General features: G+C 45.9%; 1 protein-coding gene across 1 annotated transcript in view; it reads right to left on the bottom strand.

Annotated features, from left to right (window-relative positions):
* LOC110079872 (chemokine-like protein TAFA-5) overlaps positions 1 to 19,053 on the bottom strand; it is a 32,741-nt gene extending 13,688 nt beyond the window's left edge. Inside the window, exons 1-3 of the mRNA XM_020795289.3 lie at positions 17,033 to 19,053; positions 2,957 to 3,109; positions 1,399 to 1,526 (exon numbers count right to left, since the gene is read on the bottom strand). Of these exons, the coding sequence (XP_020650948.1) occupies positions 1,399 to 1,526; positions 2,957 to 3,109; positions 17,033 to 17,129 (378 nt within the window). The 5' untranslated portion in view covers positions 17,130 to 19,053. The remainder of the gene's footprint in view (positions 1 to 1,398; positions 1,527 to 2,956; positions 3,110 to 17,032) is intronic.
* Between the last annotated feature and the right edge of the window lie 247 nt (positions 19,054 to 19,300).

Raw genomic sequence — 19,300 nt, 5'->3', positions numbered from 1 at the left:
CCTGCTCTCCATACTTACCTCAGAGTAAGCCCCACTGAATTCAATAGAATTACTGTCTGAAGATTGCACTGTAAACTTCCTGTATTGGAGTCACTTCCAAATACAGAAAATCTGGCTGATGAATGCCCTCCAGGCATGTCATAGCTGTCCTTCCCTGACCTGTGAATCACTCATTTCCAGGCTACAAGGACAAGACGTCTGGGAAATGCCTCGTTTTTAAACTAAATAGACCGAAAAAGAATCTTCCCACCAGATGACAAGGAGAAAGGGTCTAAGTCTGAAAAACAATAGCAACACGCACACACAGTTTGGATGTCACAATAAGCCAGTGTTCCTGTGCTATATGCTGATGCCTGCTGCCCAATTCTTTCTTGACTGCAAGCTGGAGTAATTAAACAAGCCATGAGCCTTCTGTCCATGGTTTATTTATCATGACATCTGAACCCAGCAAGAACTGGCATTCTAGATTGACTTCTCTTCTGAAAAGACTGAGTGCCAGGCCTTGCCAGGTTCAGATTGTCACCGTAAATAAACCCTTTGCAGAACGTTAGTGGATTCCTTCTACAAGGAGTGGAAGTGACTTGTTTGTATGCCCCGTACTTGCTTTATGGGCATGTATCCCTAGCCAGATTTCGTGTATCTTGAAGCAGATTTCATATATACTGAAACAGATTTCATGTATACTGAAGCTATACACTGTAAATATGGGAGATTTACAGTGTATAGCTAGAGCATTGCTGTGACTACAAGGAGAACATGATATAATATCTACTTTGAATTGATTTCAAGAACAAGCCCAGTAGCATCCTTCAGTGATTATCTTACATGTAATTCAGTTTCCACGGGAAACTGTTTTTGCTGCAACAGACAAACTCTGCTCCCCTCTCAAAATGAATTCAAGAAGGAATACCTGGGCAGCTATTCTACTTGTCAGAGCACAGCAAAATAGAGTATACAACACCAGACAAACTACAGGAGCTTCCAAATTCATTATGCCACAAGCAAAGGTTGGGAAGTAATTTTTTGGATGAGATGTCCCTGAATCCCTCAGCCAGGATGGCAATGGAACTGTAGTACTGAAAGTGATCCCCCCTCCCAAAATATCTGACCATTTGTAGCACAGCCTTCTTGTGGAAGTGTGATGTGCGATGTCAACGATTTCATGGCACAGAGACATTATTATGGCAGAAATCTCAATATTAGATCTGAAATTACCTGCCAGATTAAACACAACTTTCAGCTATACACCTTTCAAAATGGTGAGAGAGGAAGGTGGGAAACGATACAACGTACTGCATTACCCAGAATGGGATTATTTTTCTGAGGGATTTATTACATAGCAGCAGCCATTCCAATATGTGGCCAAGTGCAAGTCAGAAAAGGGAGCAGCTTACTTACCGTGACAGTTTTTATTCGTCCCAGTTGCTTAGTGCAGCTCCACCCTGACCGATTTATTAACAACATGCACTGTTCCCCATCATCACAGGGCTCCATGCCACACCACTGTTTGTTGATAATGATCTGGGCTGCCAGAGGGATGCGGCCACAGAGGTAGAGAAAGGGGAAAGGGGAAGAGAGAGAAGGGACATGCATTAGTCACACATCCAGAAAGACTGATTACTAACACACAGGGCAGCTGGGCTCTCTCCAGATGTATTGGTTGAGACTGATGGAAACTGTGGGCCAACACATCTGGAGGAAGCCAGGTTGGAGAAGGGTGATACAGGCATTTTCCAGGTGTTCACTCCCTCCAGCTCAATAAGGTTGTGTGTTTGTTGACATGCCAACCTCCCAATTGCTACTGCCTCCCTTCTGTAAGGTCCGCCCATTCTTCTCCTTTGCATAGAAATAACAATGTGGGCCTTGGTTGAATATAAGATTAGGGCAACAATTCTATGCACAATTACAAAAGAGTAGAGCCTACTGGAAAATGGGACTTATTTCAAGTAAGTATTCACAGATTTATGTTTTCTCTATCATCAAGGAATCTCCTTGGTTGCAGAAAGGAAGGTCAAGAGAAGTGAAAGGCAATGAAAAAGAAAAGAGGAGTGGAAGCAGGGACGAAGTACAAGAGAAATGTGGGAGCAAGAAAGGAGAGAGAATAAAAGTTATTCTGCTTGATACTCTCATTATAACACCTCCAATTATGAGTTAACAACCACCTGCAGGCTCAGAATAGCCTCATAGTCACCACACGTACCAAACACCCACCCACAGCTAAGGGACACATCCCCCCATAGCAACATTAGGTAGCATGCTATTGCTGCACAAGCACAGCACATAGCAACACAAGACACCACATGCCCACACACCAAAGCCTCAGGAAAGCTTTCTGCAGGGCCAGTAGGTCCAAGAGAACCACCCAGAATATTTTCCATTCTATTTCTCTTAATGTGGCTGCTCCTCAAAACAAGAGTGTAGAGAAGCTACCTTCCCCCCAACTATGACTCCCAGATTGCTCAGATAGTATGGCCAATACCCCTCTCTCCACAAAATACTTTCTCCAGTTTTGCTCTAAAGGACAAGAATGGATCTCTTATGCTTGGTCATCGGGAAGAAATTCCTGGGTTTCTGCAAGCTTGTCTGACCCCTTGGGATCTGTTCATCACAAAATGGCCCATCTTATTTCTGAGCTATGCTAAAGAATCAGAGTTACTAGACAAACTATTGGCCTTTCTCTGATCTGGGCTGTGTTTGGAGAAACTCAAAACTCTGGTCTACCTTTGCAAATGTGAACCCCCCTGTTTTCACTCCCTTGGCAGAGCCTGGAGAAAAGAAAAATCTGCAGTCTCTTCTACTACTGGGAGGTTCACTGAGGTGGTGACATGTGCATCAGTGCAAATACAGGAAGCCTCAGTATCTTCCAGCACAGTTAAGGTTTTCCGTTCTGGGTAGGGCCTGACACATGAATCGTTGGGACAGGTGACGGAAAGAGAAAGCACCCCTCCTCTCTTACCATCCACACAGGCAGGCTTTGCTTTTGTGGTCCCAGCGACTTGGCCCCTCCTACAGGCACACCGAGCAGTCTGCCTGGCAATCGTCCTCTTAGGCTGGCTCATATCTCTGTCCAGGGCTGTGATTTCACACGTTCCCACCTCCAATTCTTTTCCTGTAGGAAGACATTGGGTAAACAATAAGAACACTTAGCAGCACAGCCACATGATCCTGAACGTATCAAATCTCATCTGACTTTGGAAGCTAAACAGGATTGGGCCTGGTTAGACCACCAGGGCATACCAGAGGCTTCCAGGTAGGTCTAGGAATGATGCCTGCTTGAAATTCTAGAGTGTCACTGACAATTAGAGTGACAAACATTGAGTTAGACCCAGGGTGAGCAGCTGCCAGAAGGTGGATGGTCCGTGTTCACCCATCCCTGGGCCTTCCAAGCAAATCTATATTTTCAAAAGGCACCAGCAGCAACAACAAAAACCTGTAAACATTTTTGGAAGGGCTGGAGCAGCCAGGGGAGTTGTTGGCTACCTTGTGGCCCCTGTGGGCTTCCATTTTTCCCACTCAGAGTTAGAGGGGTCAGAAATTTGACTTAATATAAGGTTCCTTCCTATGTTTTAACAGAGCTTCACTAGAGAAGGAAACTGAAAATCCAGGCCTCTCTGATGCAGCCAAAGGGAATGCTAATCTTCCCTGGCGGCCCATCACTGATTAAGGAAGATTGTACTCTGGGACAAGACAGCACATTGTCAGCTCACCAGAACGGAACAGGCCTCATATCTAATTTGGCATCAGGGAGACCAACATACACAGATGGAAACAATACAACCTGCAACCTGCAACCCAGCACTGGCTTTATCTACATACAGTTACCTCTTCTTAAAAGGAAGACCCTAACAGGTGGCACAATCCATAGTCATGCATGCTCACAGTACATGCAAGGGTGTGTTACACTACAAATGCAACCATGCTGCATCTTGTGAGCACTTCTGTGTGCCCCACAACTATGTGAAAACCAAAAGTTATTCTACCTAATTGTTCACTGATTATTATTGTCTCTACATGTTCCCATTCTGGAAACTAGCCAAGAAGATGAAAACTGAGCTGTGTCTGCCCAGTTTCAGCTGCCTGGCTATCAAAGTAGTGACAGGAGAATCTAGTTTACTATAGTAAGATAGTTGGTTAGGACAACAGCAAAAGTCAGTTAACCCACTTGTTAGTTAGAAAACTAAGTTCTGTAGAGTGCACACATCACAATCTCTACAAAACAGTGGATCTCTTTCTCATCTCTCACTAGTTCTAGCAGGCCAGAATTTTATAGAACTATTTAGTTTAACATTATTACAGTCTATGCAACGAGCATCAAACAAACATAAGAACCAAGTTGTCTCCCAGGCTTGCTAGCCTTCCTCATTTTTTAAAAGATGGAAGTGCTGTGAAAACTCCACAGCTAATAAATTTATTATTGTATGAGCTTCTGCTTTCTTTCTGCCACTTCTTCAGATGATCTTCTGGAAAGAACTATAGGTCACAAGAGCTCATGTTATTAGTTTTTAAAAAATATTTTAAGTTACTTGTAGATTGTTATTTTGCTGTAACAGACCACCCAATCCCTGCCTTGTATCCATGTTCTTGGCAAACTGCTTTGATTCTCACCTCTCTGCCTTCTGAGAAATGTGTGTGATATGACTGGCCATGCCCATGGTAAAGGGCAAAATCTCCCTGGCAGTCACTAAGAAAACCCTGGACACTCTTTTGAAATTCAAGTGATAAGAACCCAACTCCTTGGATTCACACCATCATAATGTAGGAGAATTATACATTTGCAAGAGACCTGCCTAATCCCATCCTCTACCAAGGCAGGAAACCACAGCTAAAGCATCCCTGATAACCATTCAATTTCTGATTAAAACCCCCAAGCAAAGGAGAGCCCATCATCCTGAGGCAGTAGTCCATTCCACTATTGATCAGATCTTATTGCCAGGAAATCCTTTCTAGAGTTTAGTGAAAAACTCATTTCTTGTGATTTGAATCTGTTGGTTTGGATAATTTGAATCCATTGTTTGGGCTGCTCAGTCTAGCTGTACTCCTTTTACTCCTGTTTCCATGAATTTCCTGCAAGCCCTGGCAGTGGTAGTGTGTACTATACTTGGGAGATTCCCCCCCCTTCTTTTCACTTTTTAAACTCATGTCTCTTTAAATAACTTCAGAAATCTATCTGCTCCCCTGCTTCCCTGATTATATGGGTAACAACAGTTTCTCATTTCCTCACATCTTCTTCACTGGCAAATCGTGTGATGAAAACATACAAGATCACTGAGATTTATACAGGCGCATGCAGCAGCCTTTTCATATTTATTTCAACTGTAATATATACATTCAATCTCCAGCTCACACACTCTCTCTCTTTCACATCTAGGAAGAGTTATTTGTTATCTGAATAAGCAGATGTGAGAGGCTAAGATATTTCTAATAGAACTGCACTCCCTGGGAATGATTTACCTTGTTGCATATGTTCTTTGTGAACTTTTCCTGCTTACAAGGACTTGGGAATTGATCCTGTAGGGTGGTTGCATGCTACTGATGCAACAGAGTGAATATACTTATTACAACTTTGTTTTGCAAAATATGGGCACCAATAACCCCTCGTCTCTTCGATCAGCCTAACCAAGAGTCCCCAAGTTGTTAATGTCGGAATGTTGTCATGACCTAAGATTGCTGAGGATCTGGGTTAACTCCAGATATTTTGCTGCCTAGGGCAACAGACAAGATGCCCCTCCTTTACATAAAAAGCAACCAGTATTAGAGCTAAGCTTTGATTTAGCCCCAGTGATGAGACACCGTCCTCCACCACACTAGTGCACAGGGAGGGGAGAATGTGGCACAGACAACTCCACTTACTAACACATTTCTTCCCAACCTTGATTAACCCAAGTGTTCTTCAACTGCAACTCCCAGAAACAGCTAGTGGTGAAAGCTTCTGGGAGTTGCAGTACAAGAACACCTGGGTTACCCAAGGTTAGAAGAAGCTGTACTAACATCTTGTCACCACCTCCAGCAGCTACCTCTCTCTGTGTAATGACTGGACTAGCTCAAATGAGAAGGCCAATTCATTGAACAGTTGTATCGCAGCTACGCTACATGTTAACCACAAAGTGGCAAGTCTGGCTCTTTCATTCAGCAGATTGAGGTAACTGAATCAGGTGGCAGATGCTGGCAAATAGAGACGGCAACCCTCCATCTGTTTCTCCTTAGCTCCCCAGTCCTAGCTATTAACCTCATATGGGGTGATGGACTAACTGGAACTAGCATGAAGGTGATGTTTGTAGCAAGCTTTATCTTTCTATTTCCATGCCAGGCAGATAACCATTTGGGTTGAGATGGGTAAAATGCACCCACAAGGCTACATACAGCTCCCCTCCAGCCATTTTTTGACCCAAGGATACCACTTTTCTTGGGGAAAAAATCTGTCCCTTCCGAAAGGCCATTTTTCTACTTAACAGAATCTCCACTGTGGTGCTTCTGCAATAAAAATGGGTGCAGAGCTCCCTCAGTCTTCCCCAAATCAAAAGCCATGCACATCTGCACACACAAAAAAGCAAAGCAACACAATTGAAAGTGGAATTCCAATTATATTCAGAATGGATTTTTCAGGGTTTTTTGTTCATATCCAGAGGTGGTCCACTGTGAATCTCCGGTGGATCCTGGGATCAGAAAACTGTCCTCTGGACCTTCTGAAACTGCTCCCTGACTCACCCATCCAACCCACCCCCACCCCCAAATGAGGTGGTAACTGTCCCCAATGAAAGGCAGTTCAGTAGCACAAGTACCAAGATATCTGTGCAGATGATTTCAGGAGGTGTAATGGACTGGGATGAGAGTACATGGGAATACTTTTAGGTGTGGCTGCTTGCTTTAGGAATACAGTGAAGAGCAATTTATAGGTGAAATATTTAAAATCCAGCATATAATTCACAAATGGTAAATATGCCTTGGAATCCTGGGCCAAAACTAACAAAATGAATTTCAACAGGGAGAAATGTAAGGTCCTACACCTAGCAGAGACATCACCTTGCCAACAAAAGTCAGAATAGTCAAAGCTAATGTTTTTCCTGTAGTGTTCTATGGAAGTGAGAGCTGGACCATAAAGAAAGCTGACCGTCGAAGAATTGTGGTGCTGGAGGAGACTCTTGAGAGAATTGTGGTGCTGGAGGAGACTCTTGAGAGAATTGTGGTGCTGGAGGAGACTCTTGAGAGTCCCCTGGACTGCAAAGAGAACAAAACTATCCATTTTAAAGGAAATCAACCCTGAGTGCTCACTGGAAGGACAGATCCTGAAGCTGAGGCTCCAATACTTTGGCCATCTCATGAGAAGAGAAGACTCCCTGGAAAAGACCCTGATGTTAGGAAAGTGTGAAGGCAAGAGGAGAAGGGGACGACAGAGGATGAGATGGTTGGACAGTGTCATCGAAGCGACCAACATGAATTTGGCCCAGCTCCGGGAGGCAGTGGAAGACAGGACGGCCTGGCGTGCTCTGGTCCATAGGGTCACAAAGAGTCGGACATGACTAAACGACTAAACAACAACAACAACAACACCTAGGCAGAAAAAATGAACTGAACAGATATAGGATGGAAGACACCTGGCTAGACAACGGTACCTGCGAAAGGGATCTAGGAGTCTTGGTAGACCACAAACAGAACATGAGTCAGCAGTGTGATGCTGCTGCCAAGAAAGCCAATGTGATTCTTGGTTGCATCAATAGGAGTATAGTGTCTAGATCACGGGAAGTGATAGTACCACTCTATTCTGCTTTGGTCAGACAGACCTCACCTGGAGTATTGTGTCCAGTTCTGGGCACCTCAATTCAAGAAGGATGTTGACAACCTGAAATGTGTCCAGAGGAGGGTGACCAAAATGGTCAAAGGTCTGGAAGCCATGTCCTATGAGGGAGCTGAGAATGTTTAGCCTTACAAAAATAAGGTTAAGAGGGGACATGATAGCCATGTTTAAATATTTCAAGGGATGTCATGTCGAGGAAGGGACAGGTTTGTTTTCCACCACTCCAGACACTAGGACAAGGAGCAATGAGTTGAAACTACAGGAAAAGAGATTCCACCTGAATCTCAGGAGGAACTTTCTGACAGTTAGAGCTGGATACAGCTTGACAGCACATGGCACACAGCAGTTTTACACAGAAAGGTGAGACAAAGGTATGGTGCAAAATGAAAACAAACTAGCTTGGAGATTTTCTACTGTCATCTTAGGTCTGGCACCAGATTTGCTTCCACCTGAAAGTGCTCTAGTACTTGACTACTGGATTTTGTACTTCATTATCAACTGTGCAATGAGGTACAAAATCCAGAACTCAAGTACAGCTAGTTGATTCTTAGCTGGCCAGCAATGTTCTCTACAGAGTCTCTCTACATAACCGTCTATATGGAAGTAATGACCCCTGTGGCCCCTGTGAATGGGCCTCTCAGCCTACTATCTGGAAATGAATCTACTTATAAGTAGGCATTCCATTTTGCCCTTTAAAGCAACAGATTCATGCCTGTCATCCATCACAAATATGTGAAGGGGGAAAAAAGCACTAAAACAAAAAGAGACAACGAGAGAAGAGGAACATATCAAAATGAAAACAAAATGAGAAATTGAGGCTTGACTCTGAAAAATATTGATTGAGATGAAAAAGTGTTAACACTTCAGTTACTTTAACTATCTGAGCAAAGAGGTGATTAAGGCACATTAAGGGATAGCTCCCATGTTCTGTGATCTTAGAAATGTGCCCTAAAGTGTAGAAATGCAATTATAATTTGTGTCAGTGATTGCAAGAGGAGAAGCAGACGGTACAATTTATTCAAGGCTAATTCTTTCTGGAATAAAAATGGCTGCTCTTCAATATGCAGTTTTCCTTGCGTTTGGGGTACATTAATTGGAAAAATAATCTTTTCTTCCTATTTGCCCAATATTGTAGAATGTTCTTCCTACACATTCACATCAAGGTCTCAACTGAAATACAAGAAGCAAGCACTAAATGCCTGCGCAAAATCACCTCTGTTGCATTTAACTCTTTCCTATACTTTAGTTTCAACCAGCAGTAGGATGGTGGTTTTCAACTGTTGGCCTTTAGGATATTTTTGGACTTGAACTCACAGAAGCTCCAAACAGCACAGCCAATGCTTGCTGGTTCTAGGAACTGAAGTCCACAACATCTGAAGGACCCAAAGTTGAGAGCCAGTGATCTAGTAATGCAGCATTCCATTCTAAGGCAGTAACACTAATGTGTCAAGGCTGAATCACACCACATGGGAGCCCAGAAGCTGGAAAACTTATGTGTGTGTGTCTGTAACTCCCAGAATTTTCCTAGTCAATATGTGCCAGGCCGACAACAAAAGAACAACAAAAAACACACTTCTTCCAAGCTCTACATAAAGAATGACAGATCTCCTAAACCAGGATGGTCAGAAGACAAATAAGGATGTACATGTCCAAGTGATGAGTAACAGATTGTGCAGGGCTTCTGACTTCAAGTGGTTTAGCCATAGCAAGAATGAAAAAGCTCTGTCACCCCTAAATTAGACTATTAGAATCCCCAGTATGTAGTTTCTCGGATATAGACTTTTATTTGCATTCTTGGTCGTAATTCTATACACTGTAGTAGGGAATTCCTGCTTTCTCCTGGGCCACCCGTTTTTACCAAGCCCCACCTTCCCAGGACTTTGCCTCTGGGTCTGATTGATGTCCCTGAAGAACAACAGATTCCACAAGCTTTATGTTTACCTAAACAAGAATGAAAGGAAACTGTAGGGATAAGCAAGATGCTTCATGTGAGTGCAGACCGCAGAGTTCCAATGTGCTGACAATTTGGTATAGACTGGTTGAGAAACAGCGAGTTCCTGGTTCAAATCTCTTACTGGCCAAAAAATAAGTGTAATACTTTATATGTCTACTACTCAGAGACCAGTTTAATTGAGCACATGGAACTTATTCCCAAGTAAATGACAACAGGTTTACAGCCCAGGTGGCCTCTAGGCAAATTGTTGTCTCCTAGATTTAGTCTTCTATTTCCAACACAAAGGCAATGCTGGACTACTTTCTACAGGTAAAATAATAGTTTTGTTGAGAGTTTTTTGAGGGGGGAGGTGGGAGAATATTCCTTCCCTACTGTAACTGTTATCTTACTTTAGGATAGAATTTTCTTGTTTTGCCTTGTCTCCCTTTCTCTTTCTCTGTGTTGATTTTCTCTGCCTATCAGCATAATCAACAGCTAACACTTGTTTATCAAACTATATTTGCAAATTTTGGTATTAATAACAAATTCTAGTACACCTAAACTGATGCACACATGAGATATTTGTTACCTCTCCTGGGAAACAGGGAAAGTTAAAAACTCAAATTCAGCTTTGAGTCTATGTCTTCCAAAGATTTTTTTTTTTGCAACATCCCTATCCCCAGTGTGTGTGAGAGGGAAAACATACAAACATACACATTGATCCTATATGGATGATCAAATAGGAGCCAAATAAGACATGGCAGAGTTGTTTCTGAGTTTGCTTAAAGAACAAGTGTGTAAGCAGAGGCTTCAGTTCAAACAATGCCATACTGAAGGAACCTGAAACACCTCTGTTGTCTGTTATGTATAATGGTACTGGACTAGAATTTTCTGCATGTGTACACAGCTTTACAAACACCACGTCGCACGAGATAATAAATGATAATGAAGTCAAGACACATAGTAGTACTGACTCTAATTGAAGGAGCATTAAGGTTTTGGATGACACCTCAGGAATTTTCAGCCTCTGACTCTGTCGGAGCACAGGTGTTTCGAAATGCAGGTACTCCAGATTTCAGCACCTTCAAAAATCCATTACAGCATATATTATTCAAGGCTTTATTGCACTAGTATAAACAAGTCACTGCCTTGTTACAAACAGGCCAGGGGAAGTACGAAATAAGTCAAATGCCAGTTTCTACTGGAATAAATATACTAGGACATCTCAACAGATCAAGCGGAACAATAATACGGAGCACTCTTTCGAGGGGAATAACAGTACTACTTTTTCTTGCTATGATCAGACATTATCTAGAATACAGTTCTGGGCACCACCATTTAAGAATGATATCAAGAATGTCTTCAGAGGAGGGTGACCTGAGTTGTAAGAGATGTGGAAACCAAGCCCTGTGAGGAAAGTTTGAGGGAACTTGGCATGTTTAGCCTAAAGAAGAAAAGGCTGAAATAGCTGTCTTCAAGAGGTGTCACATAGAAGATGGAGCAAGCTTGTGTTTTGAAGCTCCACCAGAGGATAGGACCAGATATAACAGATTCTAATTACAAAAAAGGGAGTACAGTAGTTGACTCCCTTTTTAGGAAGAATGTCCTAACAGTGAAAGTCATTCACCAATGGAATTGACTGCCTTGAAGGGTGGTGGACATGTACCTCCACTACAGCTTTTAAAGAAGAGATTGGATGGTTATCCACTAGGAATCTTTAACTGTGGATTTAATTGGCAGGGGACTGGACTCAATGGCCTTTGGGGTTCCTTTCAGCTCTACAGTTCTGTGAGTCTAAGATGCTGGCTGGATAACTCCGTGAGTTAAATATCTAACTGCAAAGCCAGATGTAGGAAGTTTGATTCTCCACTATGTCTCATGGGAAAAGAGTCAGCCTGTTGTATCCTTATAATTATTATTGAATTATGATGCTATTGGTTCTGTAGCATACACATTTCATAGATGAACTGAACCCTTTCAGGAAAAAAAAATAGCAAAATTCTACTTGGAACAAAAAAAATAAAAGGTCACTTAATGGCTAAACCAGTTTTTAATGAATCAGTATTTATAAGTGACAAATAAAGTAACTGGCTATTAAGATGCCGGAGTCTCCTATCATTTCACATATGTAGAGGTCTGTTTTACTTTCAAGGGTGTCTGTTTGCAGAACCTGGCTGATCTAGACAGAGGGGGGGGGGGGAGAAACATGACAACAAATCAAATAGCAGAACATTTTCTGCCCTTTCAGCCTGCTCAACCCTTGCTGTCTGAGATGGCTGCCATGCTGTGCCTAATGGTATGACTGGCCCACCCAGGGTCATTAAAGGCTAAAAATTAACAGTATCACACCTTATCAGTTGCTGTAACTCAGGCAAATGAATGACCACAGCCAGTTCAAAATTACTAGATTCTTCCTGTTAAGTACCTCTTTCCATATATTCCATTCACCTAACAGTAATGATAAAAGTGCCAAGGTTTTGGGGGGAGGTGGGCTGGTTGTTATTTTGAGGCCCTGAGCTTTTCCTGCCATGAGGCACAACAGAGAACAACACATTAAGCCTCACCTGAAGTGCCTTGCAAAATGCTCTGTGGAGGAAGCTGTGTAACAACTGGTCGTGTGACCTATAACACACCGAGGGCTCTTGAGAACTGAGAATTTGGCAGTATCTCACCCTTTGCCTGCTGGAGGCCAGTGCTCAGTTCTTCGCTCCTGCTTGTTAAAGGCTGCCTTTGTTTAAATGACTGCATACACCTTTAGTTACAGTTGCTAATTGTGGCGTTATTTATGGATCTGCACAGATCTGCAAAGTGCCCCTCACACATCCTTGTTTGCAAGCGGGCCTGTCTCCAGAGGAGCTCTCAGTGGAACATTTATGCTGACAGTGCTCTTTGCAGTTTCTGGGTGAGTGAACATCAGTGTTGGGTTTCTCTTCTACAGTTTCCAAGCTTGTAATAATTTTACACAATGTAAGCTGGGAGGAAATTAAGTTTTTTGGGGGGGACCCCCACTGATGAATCAGTGACTTGCTCTAGCTACCTTAACACCCCAGGTTTTCTCACTGCAGTGCTTCTTCAGTTCCTGTGAAAACAGACGGACAAATAAACACTGGGATCCTCCTGGAGACAGAGATGTCTAACATACCAAAATGCTAGATTTTACTTGGAAACCAACACATGAAAGTTGAAACCCCAAAGGCAAATAAATCCAAACCAGAATACAACCAGCATACATGTGCTGCTGGAGGTTGAGGTGCGAGTGTCTCTCTCTGCACCCCTAGGGCTAACAGGTCTCTAACTGGGCAATATTATTTTGTTTAATCTCTTTAGTTTGTCTCCTTGAAATGTCCTGGACTACAAACACCTGAATTCCTGGGGATAATAGGAGTTGTAGCCCAACTCATCTTGAGGGAACCAGGTGTGGAAAGGGAAGGCAAGTTTACCCTGTTGAGAGTAGAACAGTCAAATGAATAAGGCTCTTGTCCTCGTCTCTCCATATTGGCAGAACTAAATAAAACCCAGGCCACCGTTCTGAAAATCAAGACTTAATGCATTGGGTTGAGAAGTCAAAGGGGGCAATAACAAAATCCTCTAATCAGTCCCTTGGATCCCTTTTATAAAATAATTATTTTCAGAGAATAAAAATTTCCACTTTGGTGCATTCTATGTCTTTCTAGGTAGACCTAACCTATAACACAGTTTCTGTCCTTTCCTTTCCTGCTTCTCTAGCGTTTTTCAGTTAAGGGCTTTGGAAGGAAGGAAGGAAGGAAGGAAGGAAGGAAGGAAGGAAGGAAGGAAGGAAGGAAGGAAGGAAGGAAGGAAGGAAGGAAGGAAGGAAGGAAGGAAGTTTGCTATTTTCGAGAAAGGACCCAATAAAAAGGGTCTCCACTGAATCCACTGAAGAGGTCTAAGTGGAACAATAGGTAGAAGGCTGGCCTGGGACTTGGGAGACAGGCATGCCTTTTCACAGTTAAAACTGGTGTGCCAGCTGCACCCATTTCTTGAGAGGTCTGATCTGGCCACAGTGACACATGCCCTAGTTACATTTCGGTTGGATTACTGTAACACACTATATGTGGGGCTGCCTTTCGAAAGTGTTCAGAAACTTCAAAGGGCCAAAAATGCTACCACCAGACTGTTAACTGGGCTGCTTACAAGGAATGTATAACTGCTCTGGCTGCCAATTTGTTTATGAGCACATTTCAAAGTGCGGGTTTTAACCTACAAAGCCCTAAAAAACTTGGGTCCAAGCTATCTAAAAGACCACATCTCCCTCTATGAGCCTTTCCGAGCATTAAAGTAATCAGGGGAGGCCTTTCTCTCAGTCCCACCACCCTCACAGGTGCACTTGGCAGGGACACGGGAAAGGGCCCTCTCTGTTATTGTTCCCAGACTCTGGAACTCCTTTCCCACAGGAGGCCAGTCTGGCCCCATCTCTGTTGTCCTTCCTCAAGCAGACAAAGACCTTTCTCTTCAGACAGACTTTCTCTGGGTGACTGACTGCGTGAGTGGGGTTTTTAAATGGATTGTTGTGCCTTACTGCTTTGAACTCTTTCTCAGCCTCAGCTACCTCAAAGGGTTGCTTTCAGGATAAAGGTGAGAATGGGAAAGAACTATGTACCCCACATTGAGCTTCTTGAAAAGGATGAAAACATATTACTATGTTGAGGCAGAAAACATAATAAAACAAGCAGGATCACAAATTCAAGCTACTTGCTCAATTGGAATGTGGTTTTATATACAAGGCTGCCATGCACAAGGCTAGACCACAGCTTCCCCCAACTGAGTAATGTCTGCATTCTGACTGGTAGTAGCTCTCAGGACCTCACATCATCCCTTTCCATTACCTACTCCCATGTTTCAATGCTAAAACTAAATAGCAGTGAAGGTTGGTGCCTTGGTCACTTACCCCTCTCTTCCTGGACACTTCTTTCCCACCCACTATTTCTGGCCCTCAGGACCTGCTACAGGCCAAATCCTCTCCAGAAGTGGAACTGTTCATTTCTTTTCGAAGGAAAATTAAAGAATTTCAGGAAAAATAAGGAACTTGAGAGGAAAAAAAAGTTTCCTTAAAATTCCAATTTTAAGGAAACAAAGAAGCAAGCAAGCAAAAAAGCTCACGAACAGAAGATTGTTACACACAAAAGGAAAGCTATGTGCCCTATCCTCCTCGTGTCTTTCCAGAGTAATCAGTGTTATCTCCTACCAATAGAGGTTTGGGAATAGAAGGGATTCAGGGTTCACCAAAAGTGGCCTTGATGTTGCATAATTCTATGGGATGCGTGATTCTGATCCCAGTTTAGAATATGCTTAGGCTGGCACAGCACTTTACCTCATGGAAAAGCAGGAGCAGCAGTGGGTAGATGAGTGGGTGGGTGGTGCTGGAAAGAGCAATAAAATCAGGAAAATCGTTAACTCTCAATGTCAAAATCAAGAGTGGGAAAACCCTTCATTAAACAGAAATGATTTTACTCCTGCAGACAAGCTCCAATGTTTAGCATGGTAAGAAGTACTGAGAAACCTTCAAGCAAAGAAACATACACTTGATTTTTAAGAGTTTCTCCAACTCAACATCAGGTTTCAGACTCAGTCTTTAAACTCTCCCTCAACAAACAGGGCCACGCCACAATCCACCTGCATGCCACTGCTGCTTACAGGTAGAAACACTCCACAGCCTTGCTTGGCAGCTGGAACGCTCTAAGGGAAGACTATTTTCCCATTCTCGGGGGGGGGGGGCTTCTGGTAAAGTTTCCCCTGCAAGCAAGGGGTGTGAGTGAGGGTGATTGTTTTATGAAAAAAGCAAATGGCCCACTAGTCAAGAGCATGTAGAGGAAGTCCACTGACACACTTCTATAGAAAGAGAAAAATATCATTACTCTGGGCAAGCACAGAACCTGCAAACCAGCTCACTGCAGACAAGCTGGCACTGAAAAGGAGTTTTCAAAGGGAAAAAAAAAGGCAATTCGGAGGGAGGGCTTGGGGTCCCTCATGAGAAGCAAAACCCCATTTGACTTCAAAGGGGTGTTACTCCCAGCTGCCTTCAACCTGGCACCGTACAGACATGTTGGACTACAACTCCCATCATCCCCCAGGTGGCAAGTGTTGGGAAACTAGCATCTAGGACTGCAGACACAATAGGTGACCAATAGACTCCAAGGGCCCTCCTGTTTCCCCCTTTGCTAGTCTTTTGTTTTTGTTAACAGCATCCAAATGGTTATCAAAACAGGCTTCCTCTACCTTGACCAATGGACCAAAAGTCCAGAAGCCACCTCAAGTACAGAAGCATCAAAATTAAAATCTTATGCAACCTGAGCCTAGAAAGGTTTGGTTTGAAGCCCAATTGTGTTCAGGGTGCCCCATTCTCACATAACACTGCACAGAATTATAGCTTTAAAGTGAGCTAGTGGAAGGAAGAAAACCTGTAGGAAATGAAATACTGTTCTATGCCTTTGATATTTAAATTCTGATAATGGCCCAGAGAAGGAAGATCTAAGATTATTGAAACTGATATCATCAGTCCCTTAATTGTTTTTTTTTTAAAGGGAGAAACTATTTATTCATTTTAAACACTGAGGAGACTGGAATGTCACTCATTAAATGTATTCATACCATTTTCTCAGACTTGGGCAGGATCCCTCTCTGATCAAACTAGCCTTAATTCCTGGTTTAACTGGGGGCAGGGTGTGTATGTGAGCTTTATTGCAAAAGGCTATCCAGGCTCCCTGACTTTGACAGCCCAGACTAGCTGCCATGCCAAAGCACTAAGATTTCAGCTACCTTGCATTTCTGCACTTTTCTGTACCTCTATACTTCAACCATCATAACTGTAAAAGAAAAAAAGTACATTTTGCCTGCAGAAATATAAATGTACCCTACTTTTTTGGGGGAGGGGGTAACTTGAAGATATTACAGGCTTCTTAGGTTTGGAGAATTTGCAAAGTGCCTTCAGTACCAAGAAGCCAGAAAGGAGACCCCTGGCCCCATGCCCCTGTTTGGTCTTCTGGCCATAGCTTCCTTCTCCAGCCCTAAACAGGTGCTGATTCTGGCAAGATGTCCAGGGGTAGGGGGTGATTCAGATGAGCTTTCCCTACTCTTGCCTTCTTGTAAGTAACCCACTGACCAAGATGTGAGGCTTAGGGATGAAGCAACAGAGGGACAGAGTTCCCCATAAAGCATCCCAGTCTCCTAAGGTCAGTCTGAACCTGACCACTCATGGCGTTTGAGACCTCAGATGGGAGAATGAAGCCCTCCTTTCTGGACCCATAAGCTCCAGAGGGAGAAAGTAATGTACAAAACAGCCATAAACTTACCTTCCTTGGGTGGATGAGAGTACAGGAGCCAGAAGAAGAGGAAGCAACAAAATATAGCACTTATCCCTGTAGACAGCTCTCTCCATCCGGCCAGCATCCTTAGAGAGGTTCCCCCAGATGGGCCACCCGCCTGGGGCCGAAGGAGGGACGGGCCCTCCTTCCTCAAAATCGGGACTTCCTCTAAATCCAGCTACCAGGGGGGGATCGGCCTGGCACTGAGGGGCTCCGGCTGGCAAGGGTGCCCAGCTGCATTCCAGTGACAGAAGGACAGCCAAGCGGCAGACAACAGCATTGGGCTCTCGCGGGGAGGGGGGGGTACGGAGCGGGGATGTGCAGTTTCGACCACAACTTCACAGAGGCTCGGGCTGCCTCTTTAACGATTTGGGCATCTTGCCCCCCCTCCCCCGCTCCAAAATCCAGGGGCGCCAAAAGTCCTCTGTTGGTTTGTTTATCTGTTTATTTGTGTACCCCCACAGGATCCCTGGAGTGCTGGTGTTGCCTTTTTCTGCTTCTTCTTTTACAGGCGATCACAAACTCTACCTCCCCCCTCCCCCTGCTCCCAACGACCTGAAAGGAGGAAACGGCGAAAGATTTGCACCGGATTAATTGCTCCGAAAGTCTTGAGTGCTGGAGGAGAGGAGCCCCGCCCCTTCCTTCGGTGTCCTCCGAAGTCCCGTCCGTACGTGCCTAATTCGGTTCTCCGGCTCCGCGCCCGGCCTTTCCCGTTCTCAGCAGTCGGAGGGGCCGCGGCGGCGGCGGCGGCGACCACCGGTTTCCTCCCCTGGTCGTTGCAGTTGGCCGAGCGGAACCCGCCCTCTTGCCGCCGCGGCGATCTCGCCTGCCCCCAGCCCCCGCGCCCTCCCTTGGCTCCCCGTTTGAGCCGCCGCCGCCGCCGCCGCCGCCCGCTCCCCCGGCCTTCTCAGGGCGCAAGGGGGAGGATTCATCCTGGGCTGAGGAAAGACGGGCGGGCGGGCGGGCTGTGGCGGGAGAGGCGGGGAGGATGCGGCGGGAAGAAGAAGAAGGACGGGGGCCCCTCAGCAACAAGCTCCCGCTTCTCGGCGAGGGGAGGCGCGGGTCGCGCGTGATCTCTCGAGCGCTCCCGGGCGCTTGGCGCGTGCCTCGCGCTTTGGTCGCTCTTTCTCTCTCTCTCTCTCTTTCTCTCTCTCTTTTTTCCCTTTTCTGACGTGCCGGCCAAGACTGCGGGCGACTTTGGCTACCTGTGGCGGGCGCGCCTGCAGGATCCCAGCCGCTCCCCGCTTCGCCAAAGCCACAGGAAGGCGGACCCAGGAAGAGAGGCGAGCCTCGGCCCGGACCGACCGGGAGCGAATGTGAAGTCCGGGGTGCCTTTCAACGTACGCGGCAAAACAGGCGAGCTGAGAAGGCGCCCCCTCCCAAGCCGGGCACGGGCGCCCCCGTTGGCACCAGCAACGCCGCCTCACGTACCGGGCTCGGCCGGCGCCTCCCGGCTCTCCGCGGCGGGCGAGGGCTGCGCGGTCTCTGCGATAAAGGCGCCCCAGCCCCTCGGAGAGTCCGGTCCGGAGGCCCGAATTGCTGCCGCCGCCGCCGCCGCCGCCGAATTGGCTGTCTTCCCTCGCGGTGTCTCGGGTCGCGGAAGAGGCAGCGCCGCCGGTCTCCGCCGAGGCACCCTTGGGGGGCTTCTCTCCCGCGCTGCGCCTCCCCCAAGGGTGCCGCTGATCCCCGCCAAAATCTGCCCCCCCTGTTATGGCGGCAGGTGGTGTCCCAGCGCCCGCGAGTCCTTCTAGTGGGGCGCCGAGACCCGCGGAAAGTTTCTCTTTCCCTGATCAGCCCCCTTCCGCCGCTCCCTTTCCCCGCCGGCCGCCCTCCCAGACCGAGGCCACCTGCTCCGGATCCTCCTTGGCCGAGCGTCGCCCGCCGCTTAACCCCTTCCGCGCTTCACGGCCAGCCCGAGCCGCCTGCCCACCTGATCAGCTCCGAGCTGCCTGCCCGCCTGCTGCCGCATTCCCTCGCACGGTGGGTTCACCCTCTCCCGCGCTCTCTCTCCCTCCTCCCCCTCCCGCCAGTTTCCCCCTTTGCAGGAAGAGACTCCAGCTAGGAGGCGCCACGCGCGCCCTCCTCCCCTTAGCAAAGGTGAAATCCGCAGGGCATGGGTGGGCCGAACGGGCAATGCCGCATTCTGGGCTTCCTCGTCCAGATCGGCGGTGGAGGACCTGGAAGCCGGCAGCCGCCCCTTGGGCGGAGGTTATTTACTCGTGGGATCGCCGGAATGAGAGATTTGCGCGGTGCCCT

The sequence above is a fragment of the Pogona vitticeps genome, chromosome 4, assembly GCF_051106095.1.
Source record: "Pogona vitticeps strain Pit_001003342236 chromosome 4, PviZW2.1, whole genome shotgun sequence".
NCBI classification, from domain to species: Eukaryota; Metazoa; Chordata; class Lepidosauria; order Squamata; family Agamidae; genus Pogona; species Pogona vitticeps.
The sequence above is the reverse complement of the archived record's forward strand: the minus strand, read 5'-3'. Positions and strand labels throughout refer to the sequence as shown.